This window comes from Diorhabda sublineata, chromosome X (genome assembly GCF_026230105.1).
Source record: "Diorhabda sublineata isolate icDioSubl1.1 chromosome X, icDioSubl1.1, whole genome shotgun sequence".
In the NCBI taxonomy this organism is placed as follows: domain Eukaryota; kingdom Metazoa; phylum Arthropoda; class Insecta; order Coleoptera; family Chrysomelidae; genus Diorhabda; species Diorhabda sublineata.
The window spans coordinates 7,612,306-7,632,838 of record NC_079485.1 but is presented as its reverse complement, the minus strand read 5'-3'; the positions used below and the strand labels follow the sequence as shown (position 1 = coordinate 7,632,838).

The 20,533-nt window shown below is 29.8% G+C and overlaps 1 protein-coding gene across 3 annotated transcripts in view; it reads left to right on the top strand.

The window, feature by feature from the left end:
* LOC130451278 (SLIT-ROBO Rho GTPase-activating protein 1-like) overlaps positions 1-19,062 on the top strand; it is an 86,837-nt gene extending 67,775 nt beyond the window's left edge. For all 3 annotated transcript variants that reach the window (XM_056790188.1, XM_056790189.1, XM_056790187.1), the window contains 11 exons: positions 2,783-3,004; positions 3,214-3,342; positions 4,831-5,052; positions 5,115-5,390; positions 5,444-5,714; positions 5,775-5,987; positions 6,090-6,414; positions 6,746-6,994; positions 10,241-10,466; positions 14,985-15,405; positions 15,723-19,062. In XM_056790188.1, the coding sequence (XP_056646166.1) occupies positions 2,783-3,004; positions 3,214-3,342; positions 4,831-5,052; positions 5,115-5,390; positions 5,444-5,714; positions 5,775-5,987; positions 6,090-6,414; positions 6,746-6,994; positions 10,241-10,466; positions 14,985-15,405; positions 15,723-16,018 (2,850 nt within the window). In that variant the 3' untranslated portion in view covers positions 16,019-19,062. The remainder of the gene's footprint in view (positions 1-2,782; positions 3,005-3,213; positions 3,343-4,830; positions 5,053-5,114; positions 5,391-5,443; positions 5,715-5,774; positions 5,988-6,089; positions 6,415-6,745; positions 6,995-10,240; positions 10,467-14,984; positions 15,406-15,722) is intronic.
* The last annotated feature ends 1,471 nt before the right edge of the window (positions 19,063-20,533 follow it).

Below are 20,533 nucleotides of genomic sequence, written 5' to 3'. Positions count from 1 at the left end.
ATCATTCATTTTCTTTTATTTTGTTTAACGCACCTTAACGAGTCCCCTTCAGTTTCGCTAGGCACCTACTCAATTCAGCCCACGGGCTGGCAAAAGTCGTCCAGCTACGTTGTTGTGGTTTAATTTTTATTTCTATTAATTCAAATGAAATTATATATATATATATATATATATATATATATATATATATATATATATATATATATATATATATATATATAAATTTCATTAATTTCTTAGACCTTCTGATATATTAATGCATCTAAATGTTCTTTATTTTAGGTCTCTTCTATTTTAAAATTAGTTATTTTAATAATTTGATAGATAAAATTTGACGTTTCTTTATTTTGATATTTATCTTTTTATAGGCGTTAATTTTAAATATGACAGATTTAATTTTTCATTATTCAACATTTCTTCCAATCGGGTTTTATTGTTTCACTTTTATATGCAGAATTAAATTATTAAATTAAATCATTATTATTAAACATAAATACTAATTCAACGTATATGGAGATGTTCATGTTTTCTTTATACCTATTTCATCACTTTCACTTGAAATGAATAAATTAATCTCTGCTATTACGTTTAATATGCTGCTACATGTTACATTCAATATCAATAAAAAATGTGCAAATTGACAGCCCATATTTTTCATAATTGACATGCTCCGAATACTTGAATTACCATGATAAAATTAAGCCATAATTATTTTGTGAAACCGAGTCATTAATGCAGCAAATAATATGCCGTCTAAAATAGTGTTGCAATAAGAAAACACGTCATGGATATTCAACTAAATGTATCCAAACAACTCAATTTCATTTCTTCGTCAAATTTCTCTATTATGTTTGAAAATAATTTTCTTCGTTTTGATATTTTATAAATAATGAGTATACATAACAATAAATTCGTGGCATTTGACTAGAACATGTTTGTATAATTAATGAATCTGAGAAATCAATAAATTTTTTCCATTCCATTTTGGAAATAAATGTATTGTTCAATAACTACCGACTGGATTTGTGTCATGTGACCAAGGAAATACACATAGAATATTTTAGAGTGAGCTGGAATCTTGAGCATTTTGTGAATATTTTTCTATATGAATCATATTCGTAAGTGTAATGCTTTCGAATAAATGGGGTTGTAAAAATGAATGGTTTCTTTGTAGTAATCTAGTATATCTTTGTGTTTGACGGAAAGCGTTTGTTTTATTAACTAATTCGTCGAGTATATTGCTTAATGCAATATTGTAAAAGTACTGAGTGTAGAAAATAATTGGCAGTTTTAACTGTTTTTTGATCTCATTTAGACTTACTTGAGTTATGCGCATCCTATATCAAATATTTAAGCTACTGATTATATCGTAGTTTTTCTAGTTGTGTCTTGCATACTATTGGTTGTATACTATTGATAAGAAACAATAAACCGATAAGGAACCGTTTGGTACACTGAAATCTATAAGAATTGAGAAAATAACGATTAACGAAATGAACACATAAGCATTATCTAGCTTCTAAAAACACTTCTTGTGAAAATGATCAATAGGAAAGAATGTTGATATGATGGCAAAAGAAAACAAGTCTTCAAAAATTCGGACAGTGCCTAATACTAAACACTGGAAAGCTGAACAAGACAGAATTATTGAAACTCCTTTAGGATTCCCCTTCATTTAATTTATATGTATTGTTCAAATTCATTATTTCCAGGAAGTGTTCAAACCATATTATGTTTCTGACTTACTGTTTCTTTCATCTTGATTAGATTAGAACCCAATAAAGAATGATAAAGTGGCTTTCACACACTTAGGTATTTGAAAATAATATCTACTATACTTAATCATAATTAGAAAATATTTTCACTATTAGAGGGAATCTCTTAATACGAGATTCTAGGCTTTATTTACAAAGCAAACAGACAATTATTGATATAGAAACAATATACTTAGTCTCTTCCGAATTTCTTGCTAATTTTAACTCAACGCATATCACTAAATCTTTAAGACCGGCTTGCGGTTACATATCCATGAAAATAAAATTAAGCAGCATATTCGCTTCATTATTGATAGTCATTATTTAGAAGTGATCACTTTTATTTAGGTATATGCCTGTATATAAGCGAAACCAAAGCTTGTTGGAGTGTCCGGAATGAACAATATTTCCCTACCAGTGTTTAATGTTAATTTACTTAGGCCTATATATTTTTTTGAAATAATTTTGCGTCTAGGTATACATTGCATGCATACACAAACATTCATTTGTGTATTCAATATATGAAGCATTAAAGTTTATTAAATTTACTAAAAATCGAAAATCAAATTAATACAAATTGCGCAATCCGCTTTCAAATTAACCTGTCTGGGTTCAACTTAATTTTGATTAGTGATTTAATAACCTGAATGAAAACATGATTTTAAATACACAAAAATCTTCTTACAATACAATAAAATCTTGACAAAAAATATCTTTTCGGAGAAGACAAAGCAAGCAAAAATGATGCCGTTATCCTTTTTAAAAAATATTACCTCTTTCAGCCATATAAAAATTTAGTTACTACTATGCAAATGGCCGAATTTATTGATACACGTCTAACTTTGGTAAATGCATATTATATATTAAGAGGAAATTCAATTTTTATAAATTGAAAAATGTTTCAATACTTTTGGTCATTCTGAAAATGATATCTCTTATATTAAAAGAATTGATAAATATGGTATTTTCTTTGAAGGAACATTATTTTTCTTTCAATTGCCCCGAAACTAATTATTATGTGTTAACAGTGCAGAGAAATCGGTTATGAAACCCACGAAGAAATCCTCCGAGTTTTACATGAACTTCACACAACAATGAAGACATATCATAGCTACCAAGCCGAACTTCGACAAACAGAAACAAAATTACGAACTGCCGAACTTCAAAGAAGTAAGCTGGAACAATCTTTTACTCAAGACAAGTTGGAAAGATCAAAAAAGTATAAATTGATGGAAAAGGAAGTGATGAAGGTAAGATTTATTGTTTTCAAATCTACACTCTCTAATGAAGTCTACCAACAATATTTGAGTGAACTTGAATGATAATTTCTTTGAAACTTTTTACTGCGTTCCAATACATTCAAAAGATGTAGATATGAAAAACGGAGTGTTTATTTAATTAATGAAACGATTTCTATATACCAGATGTTGATGGTTACTAAATTTTTTCTTGCTTTCAGAGAAGGAATAAACATACAGATGTGAAACTAAAAGCCCTTAAAGCCAAAAATGAATATTTATTATGTTTGGAAGCTGCTAATACTACCATTCATAAATATTTCGTGGACGATTTATCAGATTTGATCGACGTAAGTGTATTATTCATTATAATATGTTTATTTTTTGGCAAAATTTGTATATTTATCATATCATTTAAACATACGAGAGAAAGGCAATATCCATACATCTTCCAGAAAAAGTTAGGAACCTCATAATAAAATATTTCCAAAAATATCTAAACGTTTGTAAACGATATATGTAGTAACAAAAATTGCTTCAGTATTATACTCCAATGCTATATTTTAACATTGTATAATATATTTTAATATTATGAATCAAATGAAGTGTACTTGAAATGACCATAGAACAGATTAACTCAATTTCTAAAAATTGGGTTGGATATATGGTATAGAATTGCATATCATAATCAGTATATGGGTTCAGTTTTTTTAATATACCTACAAGCGTGCACTGACAATAATAAGTTTTCTTATATTCCCACATTCAACTTGTCAAAATTAATTGTGTGTGTTCTATTTCAATTAATCAATTAATTGTTTTTTTACCAAAGTACATGTACTAGTTTGTATTTTCTTCAATTATTAATACCTATTTTAATATTATCTTTTCTATTTTTTGAATAGTATCTATTTACTATAACGCTGGGGAAACGTCGCGTCGTTTAGCTTAACTTTATAACAATCTAATTCCACAATCCCCTAGTATAAAATGTCTAAACCTAAACTGATTGGTCACTCAAAATGAAATATCAGCTGATCTTACAACAATTAAATGAGTTGTTTTACTGGAGAAGACCTCACAATGCCTGTCTTACTAAAGAAGGCCCTAATTCCATGGTAGCACGGTTAACTTGAAGAGTAAAGGCAATAAGTACAACTCTTTGTGGATTTAGGGTGTTTTTAGTATTTGTTTGTTACATAGGGCCTTCTTTTCTTGAAAAGAACCTCAAACTGGAGTTACGGCCAATATAAATTTCAATATAACTATCACTGTAATGGATTTGGAGCTTTCTAATGTCATAAAAAGGTGTATTTTTTATACAGATTCGAAAACGCTAAAAAAAGAATTTAGAAAAAAATTGGGAGTTAGGGCCTTTTCAGGCCAGACTACCACTACACCAACACTCACAATTACACTCTCTGACGTGCGTTTCGATATCCAAATTATTGTCTCAGAGACTGAAGGTAATTTAAGTTAAAAATTCTAAAATCTATGACTTGTTGTGTTGGTGTAGTGGTAGTGTAAACAGTGTGCTCAGTACTTTATATTACTAGATACACAGTGCAGATAGTACAAAAAAATGAATAGCGGAATAATTGAACGGTAGTTTGAATAACTTATTACCATCAGCTTAGATGGAATGTTTGTTAGGAACAAATGAATATTCATGGATTTCGAAGGCCTAATAAAAATGAGTAGCTTCTAAGTTACATGTACATTTCTATGCGCTTCAAAATTCATCAAACTGCTTTTTATACATGAAAAATGTGAAGAATAAAAGCATTTACTTCATTTGTCGTCTCTATAAGTGTTATGTTCATTTATCTAAATTTCAGTGCATGGATTTTGGTTTTCACAATTGTATATCCAGAGCTCTAATGATGCATATATCTGCAGAAGAAGGCCGACACAAATCCGTTCAAAACGACTTGGATTCATTATCTGCCTGTATTAATTCACTAGATTCTCGTTTAGATAAACAGAGGTTTCTAGAATACAATCATGCTGCATTTATGATTCCAAAAAAGTTGGAATTTCAACGACAAAAGACTGATGAAGTAAGATGATGTTGATAACTAGATATTAAACAATACACTCTTTATTATCTTTATTTTTTTAGTCTCCAGAACCAGCAATTCAGAGTATACTGCATAGAGAAATGGAAACGAGACTGACCCAACTACAACAAAGAGTTACTTCTCTCAGAGCTGAATCTGAAGAAGTATGGAAAACTCTGGAAACAGCCGAAAGCACATTACTAGAGATGTTATGTGCAAAAGATTATGACTGCAGTGGCTATTTTGGTGAGAATCCATTGCCTGTTACGAAACCTCCTGAGACTGTTTCTATAAAACTTAGAGCAGATAGACAAGAGACTGAAGAATTTTATTTAACTGTGAGTGAAATTTTATGCAATTACTATAAAACCAGTTTATTTTATTTTTTTAGAAATTTCGAGAATATCTCTTGGGTTCAACTAAAATAGCACGTTTGGATGCCAAGCAGGAATTTTTAAGACAGTCCTTACTAGCAGAGGCCCCAGATTTTTGTAACTCTATAAAACCAGTCATTAAAACGCCTAAACGTAAAAGAATTGGTAGACTTCAAATGAGTGGACAACCAAAACTTTTTGGAGGGTCTATTGAAGAGTACCAAGAAGCCACAAATCAAGAAATACCCTTAATAATGCGATCTTGCATAAGAGTTATTAATTTATATGGTGGGTATCAATCAAATATTTGAAAACCAACGTCAGAGTTTAACATACATCTACTTTTAGGCTTACATCATCAGGGTATATTCAGAGTATCTGGATCACAAGTTGAAATAAACAACTTTAGAGAATGGTTTGAAAGGGGAGAAGATCCTCTAGCGGATATGACAGATGCTTCTGATATAAATAGCGTAGCTGGTGTGCTAAAATTATATCTCAGAGAATTAAGGGAACCACTCTTTCCTATCATATATTTTGAACAGTTTATGGAAATTGCACGTGAGTTTTTTCAAATTAAAATGTTCATCATCAAACATGCATATTTTCTATAGAAAATAATAGGGAATCTGACAGATTATTATATTTCTGTAACTTTTTCAGAATTAGAGTCCAAGAAAGAATTCATAAGCAGAATGAGGGAGTTGATGGCTAGTCTGCCGCGCTCAGTGGTAGTAGTGTTAAGATATTTATTTGCTTTTTTGAATCATTTATCCGAATTTTCTGATGAGAACATGATGGATCCTTATAATCTAGCAATTTGCTTTGGACCAACTCTAGTCCCTGTACCAGAAGATAAAGATCAAGTACAGTACCAGAACCAAGTTAATGAGCTTATTAAAAACATAATACTATTTAATGAAGAAATTTTCCCAAATGATGGGGGTACAGTTTATGAGAAATATATTTCTCCCAATTCTGAAGACCAGTGAGTATGTTTTCATGTAAAAAATGGAATATATATATATATATATATATATATATATATATATATATATATATATATATTCTGGAAGTTTATCCTGTACTAATGTTTTGGATTTATCTAAATTGGTATGATTTATTAATAAATTTATACTAGTATTGGAACTTTCTCGAAGTTTCACTAACAAATAAATGAATGAATAAACTAATAGAATTTTCAGGAAATGTTATATGTGTCTTGAGAGTCTATATGTATGATATTGTTTTATTTAAACATATTCTTGTATCAGATATTGAAAATAATTTCAATATTTTTTACATTAATGTTATTTCAGGGACGTTGGTGATTCCCCCGACCAAACGCAAGAAGATATGGATTCAGAAGTATATCCTTCCGAAGATGACTCTGAAAATATTGAAGCTACTGCACAATTTGATTTCATAGCTAGATCTGATAGAGAATTGTCCTTAAAAAGGGGAGATTTTATAACTTTATATTCACAAGTTTCAAATGATTGGTGGAGAGGAATTGTTAATGGAAAAGAGGGTTTGATTCCAGATAAATATATATCATTAAAAATTAAGTAAGTTGACTGTATACTGAATAGTGAATATATCATCAATAAACTATTGGTTAAGTACTTCATAGAGATGCCTTGCCATATTTCCATTTGTTCGGGATCTGAAATACAATATTATTTATTTTTTTGCTTGTGAAATTTTGAATATTTTTCTTGTATTGTTCCCTATTCTTAATTAACATATTCTAGAGTTGCAACTAAATTTCCAATATCTTTCCAAATCTTTAGATATTTGTATTATATTCAAAGAAGGTCCATATTTCAGTAAGAACCAAATTAGAAGAAAATATAATATAGAGGCTGTTACAACAGATGCTTTCATTGTTACCTGTTTACTTTACTACCACAAGCCATGAGATTTTTAAAACTTTCCAAGTACACTTTGTAATATTCTTGACTGCTCAATTCTCATCTCTGTGGTAGCTCTAAATTTTTATGTTCGAATATTGGCAAGTTTTCTTTCATAAACATTGTGTTTCAAAAGACCTAACAGAAAATGGTCTAAAATATTTTTGTCGGGTTATGCGGGGGACAATTAATTAAACCACGTTTTTCAATTGGTCTGCTAGGAAGTACATTTTATTGCCTCGTGCCAAGCGCATAGTGGAGCTCCAATTTCATGTTTCCAAATATTGTTGTTCAATAGATGTATTGTTATTGTTTGAAAGCCTCAAACGATAAATTTCTCAACTTTAAAAGTAATTGAAATACTCACTTGAATTTGGAAATAATCGAGCTAAATCCGCTACCTATAAATTGTAGGTTTCCTTGATGAAAAAGAGACTGATTTATTTTGTCGCCTATTATTCCAGTTCAGGCATGTTTTTTTGTATATTGAATGTGAGAACAACAAGAATTATTAAGTAAAAAGTATCTACAGATATGTCAATTTATGTTTCCAATCATACATCTGAAAAATCTGAATCGTTTCAATAGTAAGATTTTCCCATTATGGTCAGGGAACTTTTCATGTCTATTAAAATCATCATCTTCCAACTGTTGTATCAACCTTACTTTGTGTGAATGGATATTATCATGTAAAATTCTCACAATATATACAAAATACTAAATTGTCTGGATATCGGTCTCATATGTAGTACATAAACTGGGTCATTTTCTGATATGACATGAAATATTTAAAGATTTGTTTTCACGTGATACTCTACATCCTGATTTAAATAAATTTTTCACTGCACTAGCCTAATTGAACTTTTTTACCAACGTGTATTTTGTATTATTTTAACTTCCAGTATTTTGGTATAGTTATCTGTACCGACTTTCCAAAAACTAAAATCAGTTACAAATTTTTAAAATACACAATACTTTAGTATGTTTTATTGAATTTAAAAAATAATTGTTTTAATCTGTTTTAGTTTTTTATTATTTGCATGAGGCGAAGACCGATAGATTTATGTGAATTTAATAAAATAATGATTGTGTTTTTTCTGAAAGAATTGATAGATAGATATGCATATCTATCTGTGTAGATATGCAAGCTGTAAAGTGAGACCGAATGGTAGGCAGCAAACTAACACAATACAGGGTGTCTAGCAGCTTTGAAATCCGGGGAGAAGACGGGAATTTCGCAGAGCTGGGAAAAACCAGAAATTCGGCGGGAATTTTATAATACACTTAATAGCTCAAAAACCTTCCATCTGATACTGAAAATCTTATCATCTAATCTAAACATGTTAAACCTCCTTCATAACTGCATTTTTACGTGCTCACGTATCTATGGTTGTCTATCTTGAGAGCATGTTACAATTTTTTCAAAGACAGTCCTTCTAGACGAGGAATGTTTTTATCTATTACTTGTTGCTCTGAGTTCCCTCCGAAATTCTGTTCAGTGCGATGGCTACAAAACATTTCTGTTTCTGAAAAAATTCGATCACTATATCCGAACTTGAAAAAATTTTCTGCAAAACACGAATCAGAAGCCAACATGTCAAAGGTTTAAAACCGTGGAAAAGTCTGTGGATAATAAACTATTATTGGATGGAGTGGTATTATTTCAGTCCTTATCCAAGGAACTAGAGCCATTCCTCAAAAATTTTCTAAGTGATTGGCCCCTAACTCCATTTCTTTATGAAGAACTGATTTCTGTTTTGAATAACTTTATGAGGCGGTTCGTTACAGGTAAATATGTTCAAAAAAAATGCCATGGTTTATTCTGCAACCTCAAAAAAGTGCAATGTGTGATTTAGGGTATGCCGTAAGTATTGCTTTGAAAAAATGCAGTGAGAGCAATGATAAGGACATGTGGATTTTTATAAGGATTGTAGAAACTGTTTGATAAATACAGTTTTTTGGTAAAATTTCCCTTAGCATTCAAATTAACTTTCCTTAATCCCAATAACACTGGCAACAATCCAGAACAATCAATGCAAATGATGCCTGAAGCATTTGCCAATTTGTTGACTGCAAGCAGATGCAATGCCACTACGCTGGAAGAAGCAGAACAGAGCTTTTAGAGAGATTATTCTGACGAATCAGATCACTCTAAGTAAGAGAAAAAACATATGTGATAGAGTAGATGATTTTTGGATGGAAATGATCGAAAACAGTAATTGTAGTAAAAAAGGTGGTGCAACTTCTTTTAATAATTTCTCACGGCATTGCGACAGAAGAGAGATTTTCTGTCAATAAGGAGATTTTGGTTGAAAATTTTAAAGAATAAAAAAATTGGTGGACTAAAAATGTCGGTATTTCAAAATTTATGATACTCTATAAGGAATGCCTTTTCAAGATATGGTGGAGCACAAAAAGACAAAAAATCACAAGAATAAAAGTAGAAAAACTGGAAACAAAAAAGAAAAAAAATCCTTAAAGACTCTCAAAACCAACTTGCATCAGTGGAGCAGGAATTCGTAAAATTAAAAGAAATCACTCGGTTGTTTTATTATACTTGTATTTTCTAAAATAAATATTCATTATTGTAAAAGTAAAATTCACGAAATTTCAACTGGAAAAATATAAAAACCAACCTGGGAAAACTGATAGAAAGACGGGAATTTGCTTTCCAATTTTTACTAGACACCCTGTAAAAATAAACAACATACTGCTTTGCAACCCGAAATAAATATTTTCATCATGAGCTCTACAAACACACATGGATTTTTGTTCATGTTATGTGTTTACCAAATCAAAACTATATATATAAACACTCTTTAATTTGTGAATCTACATAATACTAAATACAATATTATTAATATTTCAAACAAATTGTAATCATATACTGTTATTCTATAGGGATGACGATAGGGATAAAGTGGGATTGAAATCAAGTTCATCAGAAGAATCAGTCCAAAGAAGAACCCTCAGCTCCACAGATTCCATACTTTCTGATAATTATACAACAGTTAGTAGCTCTACAAATTCACCTACAGTGCAGTATACACCAATAACTTGGACTAAAGTGTCGGATTTAGCTGAGTCTACTGAAAATGCAACAGTTTTGTTAAACCAAACAAGAGAGGTACTAGAAACAACTGTTTAATTGTTATCATGTTGTTACAGGGTTTACGCACTGAGAATTTTCTAAAATGATGTAAAAAATCAATCAACAGCTCAAAGCTAGTAATTCAGCTTGTTTTTCTTATTTTCATTGACCTAGTATAGTGCTTAAGATGAAATTAATTATCTCGTTATGTAAAGCTTCTGTTTGAGACAGAATATTTTGTTGAATCTAGAAAATGCCCTTCACATCTTCTGATAAATAATGTTAGAGGGCTGAATGAGGAAATTAAATATTTTCGTACACAAAGTATACCTTCTTATATTGTTAACTAAACAGTACTTTTAGAAAATTCTCTCTTTCGGCTTTTGTAGTTGTTGGTGTACTCTGCAAAAGCAAAACGATTACGTTTTTGTCACAATTATTTAATTTTAAATCGTTTCTTTTAATGGAAACCTATAAGTTTTTTGCTTTAAATTGCATGCTCCAGTGTATTTTAAATTTTTAGATTAAATTATGCATGTGCATGTTTTCAAATAAATGTGCTGTAAGAATATTTAGGATTTGCCACTCTTGACATAAAAATTGTGAATTATTGTTTCTTAGAAAAAAATTATTTATCTATTACAACAATTCGATACTTATGTCTAGAAAGTCTGCATTATTAATCACTATGGTCAAGAGGTATAAACTTAGTATATATTTTTTGTTTGCATAAAGCAGACAGAAGTATATCAAATATGAAATATGGTTGAAAAATATGAAAGATGCATTTAAACAGTAACAATCAATATTACACAAATTGAACAAATTTGATGACTAAATTGAATTGTTTTAATTAGGTCATTTGAACATTTTCAATTCTCAGATTGGCAAACCTTAATTATTCCCAAACGAAATGCGAATGTGTGACTACTTATAAATCGGCTAACATAGAAAAAAAAAATCAACCGGGAATAAACCTATTTCCAATCGAATATATGATGAGCAATAACATATGTTGAATAGTAAGTCAGATAGGCTGGCACGTGAAAAATTATTTGTATTCACATTGGTAACTCATGACTTACATTACTTAATTGGTGGCATTGACAAGAGATATATGTGTGTTATAAAGCATTTGAATAATATACTAATATATATTACTGAAAGGAGAAAACTGCATTTCATTAAGAGGAGGAACTTAACAATATATTATTTTTCACAATTTGAATGAAAAACTGTTGACATTATTAATCCATATAAGATATTAAGCTCATCAAAAGATCATCAATAGTCAATCATATACAGTGGTTTATTCTCGGGATCTCAACCCAACTGCTCAAGTTTTAGCTTAGAGTATATATGTTTTATAGAATACTGCAACGACAACGACAATAATTTTAATTTTATTTAAGTATTTTGTTATATACAACGAATTTTAAACCATATGGGTGAAATGTTTGTCAGTGGGTGTTATTTTAAATAAAATTACTTAAAACTCCCAAATCTAAGCTTTTAAATGCCACCAAAGCATGAGCAAATGAGTTTATACAACATATGATTAAATTTGATTCACTGTGTCTAGAAGTTGTTTTTTTGCTATTTAAAAATAGATTTGACTACCAATATTTTTATATAACAATTTTACTCATATGGTATTGCAACTAACAGTATAATGACGTATTTATACAAAGGTTCTATTTAAATTGCCAATATATGAATTTTTGATTTTCAGTTTGACCCAACTATTTAGTGATCAGATTTTTAGATTTGATTTAATATAGGTAGTTTTTACATAACAAACGTCTTTCATTGTTGCCGACCTGATATATCTTTCTTATTTTCAATGCTCCATTTTCTAACCATATAAAATTATGAAACCATATTTGCAGTTATCAAAATATGTACCATATTATAAATTTGAACATTTATCTTTTTATTGCTGACTTATTTCAGTTGTTACAAGTATAGGCTGGATTCACAGGAATGTCGTGATTATTGCGAATACATAGAAAATACGAATTAGTAGTTTTAAATGTTGTAGTCCCTTCTCTTCTAGATTGTATTATTTCCCAAATCATTTTAGAATTTGAAAGTTTCATACTTTTATATAGAATTTCTGTTTAAAACCACAAATAAAAGGATCCCTTGTGTGTTGTCAACTTAGGTAGAGCCAATGTGTAAAGTATAACTAGACAAACATGGAACAATACTTTTTTCAGGAATTGTATCAATATTTTAGAGAGACACGTGGTAACCTTCAATTTTTTAATTACAAGGTGAACACATCCAGTTTTATCCAAATATATTCAATATTAACCAAAATAAGAGAACAATATTTAATTGCGTTAGCAATAATTTGAAAACTCTTGTTTGTCGTCATTGAAGAATTTTAACACAGCTCTTTGAAAATTCATATATATCCTGTATTTTTTGTGCTCTGAATGTGCAAATACATAAACCAAACCAAAAATTGATTTTCTCAATAAAATGAAATATTGGAAATAATCCTAAAAACATGAAAATATAAGATTTTTTCAAAGAATTGTCTGTTAAATCAAATGGAATAAATAGATTTATTTTGAAATGGTTTTGTGAAAATTTTAATTATTATGTTATATAAGGATTTGCTTTATAAAAATATTTATTTATGATGGAATAGTCAGTAAATAATTCCTAACACTTTCTGTGGAGCATTTAAATAGATTTCAATATTGTGAAGTATTTGGAAGGGTTTTAAAATAGAAACAGTAATTTCAAAGCCTCAAACTGAGATAGTGAAGTGAAAAATTGAACATATCTTGAAAGGTGCTATCACAAATAAAAAATTGAGGGGCTTAACCGTTCATCTAAAACTTTGTAAAAGCTTCTTATAGAAGCTAAGTTTTATTTTCGTTTGGATACCTAGTATATAAAAATATATTTTTTACTCGTATAGTTTACTGTAGATTTATTTTTATCCTAAAATGTTGTAAATGTCCTATAATAAATTATATGGTCATCTCTATTTGTTTAATTTTAGTATAAAAACAATTTCATTCGTCCTAAAAAGCATTTTTAGTGTTGAGCATAATCCACCAATTACAAACTTAGGTATTAAGTAAATAAATTAAATTTTTTGAGTAATGTTTTAGTACTAATTGTCAATTAGTACTAAAAAAATACAATTTTATTTGTTTAGTAATACATATTTTTACCAAATAATATCATCAAGTGGTATTATAAGTAGTAATGTAATGAATTATTATTTTTAATAATTTGCTAAATAGTACAGCTGAAACCAATATTTGTTACTATCTATATTTTTACAGAAGAAATAGTTTCAACCAAAGTTTTTATTATTGTGCAAATATGTGGTGCTTTTTGTTTAGCTGTGGTTTTTGTAATGAGCGTTAATGTTCAGGTAGGTTTGTCCTTTTATGTTTCGGTTTTTGGTCTTCTTTCAACATTTCAGTTTCTGTTTTCTGGGTGGTGGTAGCTTGAATTGTTAGTAGGTATTATAATTACAATCTTTTTATTTAAAGTCCATATATTATAAGAATTTTAAAATAATGTTAAAAGCCTAATTCTAATAAAATCATGTTATTTTCGAAATTAAATCAAATTATTATATTTACTAAATTTTCAAATAATCTGTAGATAACCAATATAACAAACTTAACTTACATTAATGAAATCGTTTCTTGATTTTTGTAGTTGCCTCAAATTGTTTGTGTATATATTCGACTTAAATAGTGAAAAAAATTGTGAACTGTAACTAGAATAATATAATTGTGATTGCAGCTGCATAATACAAAGATGTGATAGTATATCTCTTAAAAATGTAGTTGATATACACATCTTAAGATAAAGAAATTATATAGATTATTCTATGTCATTTGACATCACCTATTCCGTATTCTTTCTATCAATCTCTTATCAATTTAATAATCAGAAAGAACTGGAAATCGATATTATAATCTACATTGCATATGAGAACACATGGTTTAATACTAAAATGAAAGCAAATCCTTAGGAAATATACTATGAAGTGATATTATGTCAGTTATTCTGAAACTGAATTCATACTTAGTTGTTGAAGTCAACTAGATTTTCCTGAACATCAACTATATAAGAATATTTGATAAAATAAAACTCGTGAGGTTTACAAAATTAATAATATTAGTCTGTGGCATATGCTGATCCTTCTTATTACATCAACTTGAAGCAATATAAATACTAGAGGGTTTCTTGGGTATATAACTTCACTTGTAATTTACTTTTTTTTTTGATAAACTTCTACAGAAGATTGAATGTTTATACCACATTAAGCTCTGTTAATTATTCTGAACCTTCAAAAAAGTGTCATTCTACCCACTCAAAAACATATTACAATTTGTTCTGGGATATATTAATAAAAAGGGCGTATTTTTTATTATCAGTAAGTTTATTGCACAATACTAATAATTTATTCATGTGAATAATTAGGCAAATTCTATTTCATACTCATGAAAGTAACTTGCTTCAAACAATTATAACATTTTGTACTGCTCATAAAAAATACCATTTTTGTTACAGCCTACTAATACAACTACTAATTCTGTTGAGCTGCTAACTGAAGCAAAAGTTACAACGTCTCCAACTGAACCCGAAAACCCGATAGTGGTTCTGCAACCTGTGGAAAATTCTACTCTTAAATCAGAAAAACTTCTTCCTCAATCCGAAATAGATGAAAGCAATGTCAACTTTTCGGAGAATCGAGAATTATGGCAACGTCGTGCTATTTTAGAATCTTCCCTATTGGCTTCTCCTGTTTTAAAATCACAAAGACTGTCGGAGCCTCACTTACAAAGACACAGCCACACACCTGATTTGGTCATGGATCTACCCCTAGTAGGTACCGTTAGTAAAGAACAACTGACGAAATCAGCAACTACTCTGACTTCTTTACCTGATACTTCGCCCGATAAAGATACTAAAACTGTTGAGGGACCCTCAGGTGAGTATTTTGTACAAGTTTGAGATTCATCTTATTAAACTTTTCAAAAATAATATCATTCACTATCGTAAATCACTCTAGAAGCCTCTAGAATGTCCAGACAACAAAACTATAAATTCAAAATTATTGTCAAAATGATAATTATTTTTGTGCTAGTGTAAAATCAACTCTTCCAATGTTTGACAAACAAAACCTATTAGTGGATAAAAAATATATATTATATTATTTAGTAGAATATCAACACAAAGAATTTACTATATGTTCAAAAATCAATATGATAGTAATCTAGTTCTATTTCAAATCTTCAAATTTTATAGGCGCCGATAGCCCAGATATGCAAACAGCAGCTGAAACTTTCGCCAAACAGAATCAATGTACTCTGAAAAAGAATAAGAAGAATCATATATCCGATACTCCTGAATACGTCACTATTACAAGTCCTATGCCAGAAAGAAAATACGCCACTTTGGAACCAAACATGACAATGACTTCGACGTTTAAACCTGCAGGCGAATCGAAACCAATGGTGCTCAAAAAACCTGTTTTCTCGATGCCACTGCGATCTGTTTCAATTGAAATGATGTGCCAGGACTCACCTGATCTTCCAACATAGATTTTCATATTTTTCTGTTGGATAATCTTTTTATTGCACGATTTTTGGAAATTTTTAATTCAATGTTTACTTCTTTGAAGAATATTGAATGTTCTTACGAGGAGATGGTTGATTTTGCAGCCATTTTGATATTTTCACTCTCAATATATTGTTTATAATCTTAGAATATCAATGTATATACAACAGGAACATAAATATTGAGATATCATTATGCCTCGACTAAATATGGATTGCCGTTGTAACTTAACTCCTATTTAGAAAGTGACTTAAAACAAATTCCTCAAAAGATTTGAATTAGAAAAGGTAGTAAAAAATATATTTAGGTTCCCTCTTAATGACAATTTACCAACTTTATATTTTTTTATTAAATTTTATCTTACTAATTATTTAAATTTACGAATTACGAACTAATACATAAATCATCAAATAAGTTGATTCCATCTTACATATATTTAGATGATCATTCTTCGGCATAAATACTTTTAACATATTAGGCAGTTGATAATAGTATATGAAGAATATTGTTACGTTAGAGTGTGGATGATGTTACTGATGTGGCTGCGACCAAATTACTGTTAGTGATTAAATCAATATTTCTGAAAAGATACAAAACCGAAAAAAGTGACAAGACTATAATGTACTCGCAAAAACACTTTTTTGTCAAATGTTAATTTTCAAGCTAAGGACAGTTGTATTCTAAGAGACGTTTTGCTTCTGTGAGGTGTCAATTTTGTACTTTTAAAGAGTAAATTGTAGCTTACTCAAATGATGCACAAAATATCTGGTTCGGTTAGGTTAGATTAAATATCTTCCACATTATACATGTGACGTATATCACTTTAAATTATTGCTTATGATATATTAAAGACAACCGAATTGATTATTTCAAAAATAACTTGAGTCAAAAAAATCAAATTTTCAGCAGAGACAAAAAGGTAAATGAAATAAAAACAATTTTGTTTTGATAAACAACCTTCTAGTTGACAATATACAATCACATTAACACATTTAATCGCAGCATCTTAGCTCTTATACAGTGTGTATAAAAAAATAAAATAAATTTGTGACTAGTGGTTTCTGGAATAAAATATATGTACCATTACTATTTTGAGTTAAAATTATTTTAGACTCAATGGATTGGTTGTGACTTGTGATTTTCACAATAAGCAATGTAACATGCCAAAAAAGTTATAGTATACCTTGATAATAAGCAAATAGGTACGCCAAATAAGTTGAAATTATTTCAGGGCACGTAATTATACTCTTCAATGGGTTCCACATTATCAACAGCCATGTCGAAATTCAAAAGCCAGTCGAAAATGGTAAATGTTCCTCGGGAATACTTCCTTTCACCAGTTTGATATCTATCTTCTTTGGATTAATAGAAACATAGTCATTGGCGTAAGCCTGTTAAATTGGTAGTGTTACTTCTGCTGATGTCTTACCAAAAATGGAAGTATATATTAGGAGACCATCACTAAAATATTCGGAGCAACGATGCCTTTTTTGTTTGTGTCGTATTTAAGACCCATGAATGTAGACAATATGAAGGATACTTTTCGTTATTTTGCCACCTTTTGTCCAAAACATTCACCCGCCACACAATTTTTCCTTGTAATATTTGGGCCACCATTTGTTAATGTCCGATATCTGAGTTGTGTGCTTCATGATTACAGAAAATTTGGAGTAGTATGTTATTTTGTGAAAACGTTTTTTGTCTGTTAAAGCCTGTAAAAATCTAACTATCCTTTGATCTATACTCTGATCAGGGCAGTTGTCAGAAAAAATGAAAAGCTCCTTTATAAATTTGTTTAGAAAGTTTTCAATGTAATGCAGTATCATTGAACAAACTTCATTGGCGCTTTTGTTGATCAATACCCTCATGATATGTGTAAAATATCGATTTTCCCGTACTCACATTTTTTATACCGAAATAATTAATCACAATTGACGAAAAGAGAAAATCTCCTGAACGAGTATACAGGTTAGTGGCAAATTCTGTATGAAATTAAAGGTTACAGCTGCCATATCATCACGTGTTTTCAAATTTTCTTTTACTTCAGATATCTTTTTGTGAAATTTCTTTGCTTTTCTTTTGTGTATTGCTATTTCGGCTTGTGCAGTTAATGTGGCTTGGACTTCACACATAATTTCTTACAAGTTATACATATATCCACCTGAGGTCTCCCAAATCGTAAAGAGAACTTGTGGAGGTTTTGTGTTGGCTTTAGGATGCTTTTCGGATTTGTTATGAGAAGTAAGTTTACAACAAATAGATTACTACAGAGCCTCCTGACTCTGTTTCTGTAAAGCCATAAACTGATTGGAATGCGTTTTTGGAAACTTTTTTCTTCTTTTCTGGCAAAATAATGGAATTTTTGAATAAATGCTGCCTAGACAGTGCTCCTTCTTTCCGTGGTCTGTGAGGTTTTACAATATGTTTTTCAATTAATAGTTACAAGAATATATCTTGTTCGTTCCTATTGATAAAACTATTTATTTTATCAATACTGTGGTCGAGGTCGCCTTTTACAAGATAGTTGAAACACTGTTTTCTGCAACTAAATGGAAAATAATATACTATCTTTGTAGTTACACTTTTTGGGAAAAAAACCTGCAATTTGGTCCCGTCATATACTGAAATTTTATTTTTTTCAGGGATCTATCATTATCACTGGTATCACTAGATCGTTAAAAAGTACATACAGTGCATTACTAGCTTTAGAACAGCTACCTGATCAGTCATCATGCTCTGAGTCAAATCAACACAAGTCATTGTTTTAGCAGTGAACATTCAAAGTAGATTCATGCTTTTCACATAACGAAATATGCGATTTACATTCTTTTACTACTAAACGATGTATTGACACTCCGTTAGCTTATAGTTACACTGTGGTATGTGCAGTAAACAAAGTATTGAGAAAAAGCAAAATAAAAAAATGGCCTCGTGATACAGTGTTATGCACAAGCCTACATTTAAAACAATTGCAGCTTAGTTAGTTTAATTATGATTATTAACATTTCTAAGAAAAAAACTCCAAAATACAGTTTTTTGTGTAAATTTTTGGGCACAAAAAAACATACAACTTGGTAAAGTTATCAAAAACTAAGTATCCTTATAATTATGAATATCAACAAAAGTTACGGAAAAATACAAATTAAGTATTACTATTTTTGGAAAGTATAGCCACATAATATGCCCTATCCACCTCAGGCATCCACTTGAACATGCTTTTGATAGCCTCAACTTTATTTTGGGGAAGTGAATTTTTATTGGTAGGACGAACTAGTTCCTTTATATCTTTTTTAACAGCATCTTTTCTGGTAGGGCGATAATCACGAATGGAGACTTTTTTCCACTCGTTATTGGCGTGGCTAACTTTATATTCTATTTCAAATAATAGAGATTTTGAAAACTTGACTGAAAGGTATTGACCAGCATAGAACTTGTAGTCGACACAATTAACTTCTTTTAATTGAATAACTTTGTAAGAGTTTCTTGAAGAAACCTTCAAAAGCAACCGCATAAGTGATAATGGGGAATAATATTGCGATTTTTTCAGCAATCTTTCTATGCAACTATGAACTGCGTCAATTTCTTGATTGCAGGAATGATCCGGAGTTGAAAACTTCATTATTATGGATTCGATGTTTGGATTCCTTTTAATTAAGAGTGAAATTGCTGAAGAAATTAGGGAATTCCTATTCTGGGGCACGCAGCTGTCACTCCATAGTATTAGAGATTTCAAATTAGGATTGTCTCTGCATCTCAAATTTTCAGCAAGGCACTTGCAATGTCATTCCCGCTTCTACCCATAAGACAAAGTTGTATGTGCATAATTTCTGACCATAGGCATGAAATATAAAATTACAAAAGTGTATGTATCGCCATACAACCATGTTATTTTAAAGTTTGAATGTTCGAAAATCACAAAGCTCTATGTTGTACATACAACTAAAAATCGCCATTCATAGTCATACAACAACGTATTTATGGTTGCCCATGGCGTAGAATGCAACATACAGCTTTAAAATTTTTTAGAAAGAAAGGTTTAAGTACATACAACTCTGTGCTCCCCAAAACTCAATTTCGGAAAAAATGCGACATACAACAGTGTAACGACTCAAATATACATTAACTGTTCTTTTCTGTTTTTCTTGACTATGTTGTTTTTGAAATCAGTTATTGAATTGATTGAAACTGTTAACTGATACTCATGTCAATATACTTTAAAGTTGAGTAATAAATTGATGGCTGTGTCTTCATGCCGTAAGTAGTAGAATATCTAGAGAAAACTTATTATTAAAGTTAATTTAATTATTCTCTATTTCATTTTATAGACTGTACCAAAAAATTTAACTATCAGAATTTTAATTAATATATACAGCTATTGAAAAAGCTGAAACTTCTTTAAGAAATGATAAATGAAAAATTTGAAAAAAGGTGAACAAATTAAAATACAAAATAAATCCTAAAAATAACACATTGTTTAGTGATATAAAGCAAATATTGAA